The sequence below is a fragment of the Corvus kubaryi genome, unplaced genomic scaffold (assembly GCF_017639235.1).
Source record: "Corvus kubaryi isolate FWS band 111438036 unplaced genomic scaffold, C.kubaryi_AGA036_p1.0 split1-37355, whole genome shotgun sequence".
In the NCBI taxonomy this organism is placed as follows: domain Eukaryota; kingdom Metazoa; phylum Chordata; class Aves; order Passeriformes; family Corvidae; genus Corvus; species Corvus kubaryi.
Genome location: NW_024582078.1, coordinates 187,814 through 188,930, shown reverse-complemented (window position 1 = coordinate 188,930; position 1,117 = coordinate 187,814). Strand labels below are relative to the sequence as shown.

At 61.1% G+C, this 1,117-nt stretch overlaps 1 protein-coding gene across 1 annotated transcript in view; it reads right to left on the bottom strand.

Annotated features, from left to right (window-relative positions):
- Nucleotides 1-1,117, bottom strand: part of LOC121657705 (glutathione S-transferase 2) — a 5,695-nt gene that overhangs the window by 880 nt on the left and 3,698 nt on the right. Inside the window, exons 2-4 of the mRNA XM_042013689.1 lie at nucleotides 708-783; nucleotides 541-605; nucleotides 376-457 (exon numbers count right to left, since the gene is read on the bottom strand). Of these exons, the coding sequence (XP_041869623.1) occupies nucleotides 376-457; nucleotides 541-605; nucleotides 708-783 (223 nt within the window). The remainder of the gene's footprint in view (nucleotides 1-375; nucleotides 458-540; nucleotides 606-707; nucleotides 784-1,117) is intronic.

The window sequence follows — 1,117 nt, the reverse complement described above, 5'->3', positions numbered from 1 at the left end:
CCCAAACCCTCCCTGACCCAGCCCTGCTGCCCCAAACCCGCCCTGACCCAGCCCTGCTGCCCCAAACCCGCCCTACTGCTGGCTGTGGGTCCATTTAACTCCAGCTCCAACCCCATGCTCAACCCTACTCCAACCTGTACCCCAATCCAACTCCACCCCTACTCCAACCCCAACCCAAGCCCAACTGAATCCCAACCCAATTCCAGCCCTACTCTAACCCCAACCCCAATCCAACTCCAAGCCTGCTCCAATTCCAACTCCCAACCCAATTTCAACCCTACTCCAACCCCAACTTTAACCCAACCCAACCGAACCCCAATCTAATTCCAGCCCCAGCTCCAGCCCCACTCCAGCCAAGTCCCCCCTTGCACTCACACATGTTGTGCTTGCGGGCGATGTAGCGCAGGATCGCGTTGCTCTGCGTCAGCTTGGTGGGGCCATCGATGAAGTAGGGCAGCTGCAGGGGACAGCGGGGCATGGGGACACTGGGACATTGGGACACCCCCAGTCGTAACCCCCCCCCAGCTCCAGACCACCTACATTGGGGAAGTCAAGCCCCAGCTTCTCCTTCTCGTTGATCCATTGGCTCTTATCGTAGTCGGGAGCTGGAAGGGAAGGGGGAGTTGGGTGATGTCGTGTGTGTGTCCCCCCCCCCGAAAGCCAGAGAAGCTGGGGGTGCTGTGGGGACCCCCTGACCCCCCCCTTACCCTCCCCACAGCTGTAGAGCTTGTCCTCGTAGGGCGTCTCCGTGTACTCCAGGAGCAGGCGGATGGCGTGGGCAAGCTGGGGAGTGGGATCAGTGAGACCCCCAAAAACATCCCCCGCACGTGCCACGGGGAAACTGAGGCACAGGGGAGGGCAAACCGCAACCCCACAACACACTGGCTACCCTCAAAAGCAACATCCTCCCACCCCCAAGAGCAGCAGGACCCCCACAGGACACCCCAGGCTACCCCCAAAAGATCCAGAAGAGCTCCAACAGCTTCCCCAAAAGACCCGAGGGTCCCCGCAGACCCCCAAGAGACCAGAGGGGCTCCCGCAGTTCCTCCCAAGATCAGGAAGACACCCCAGACCTCCCAAAAGACCAGAGGGACCCCACAGACCCCCAAGAGTGACC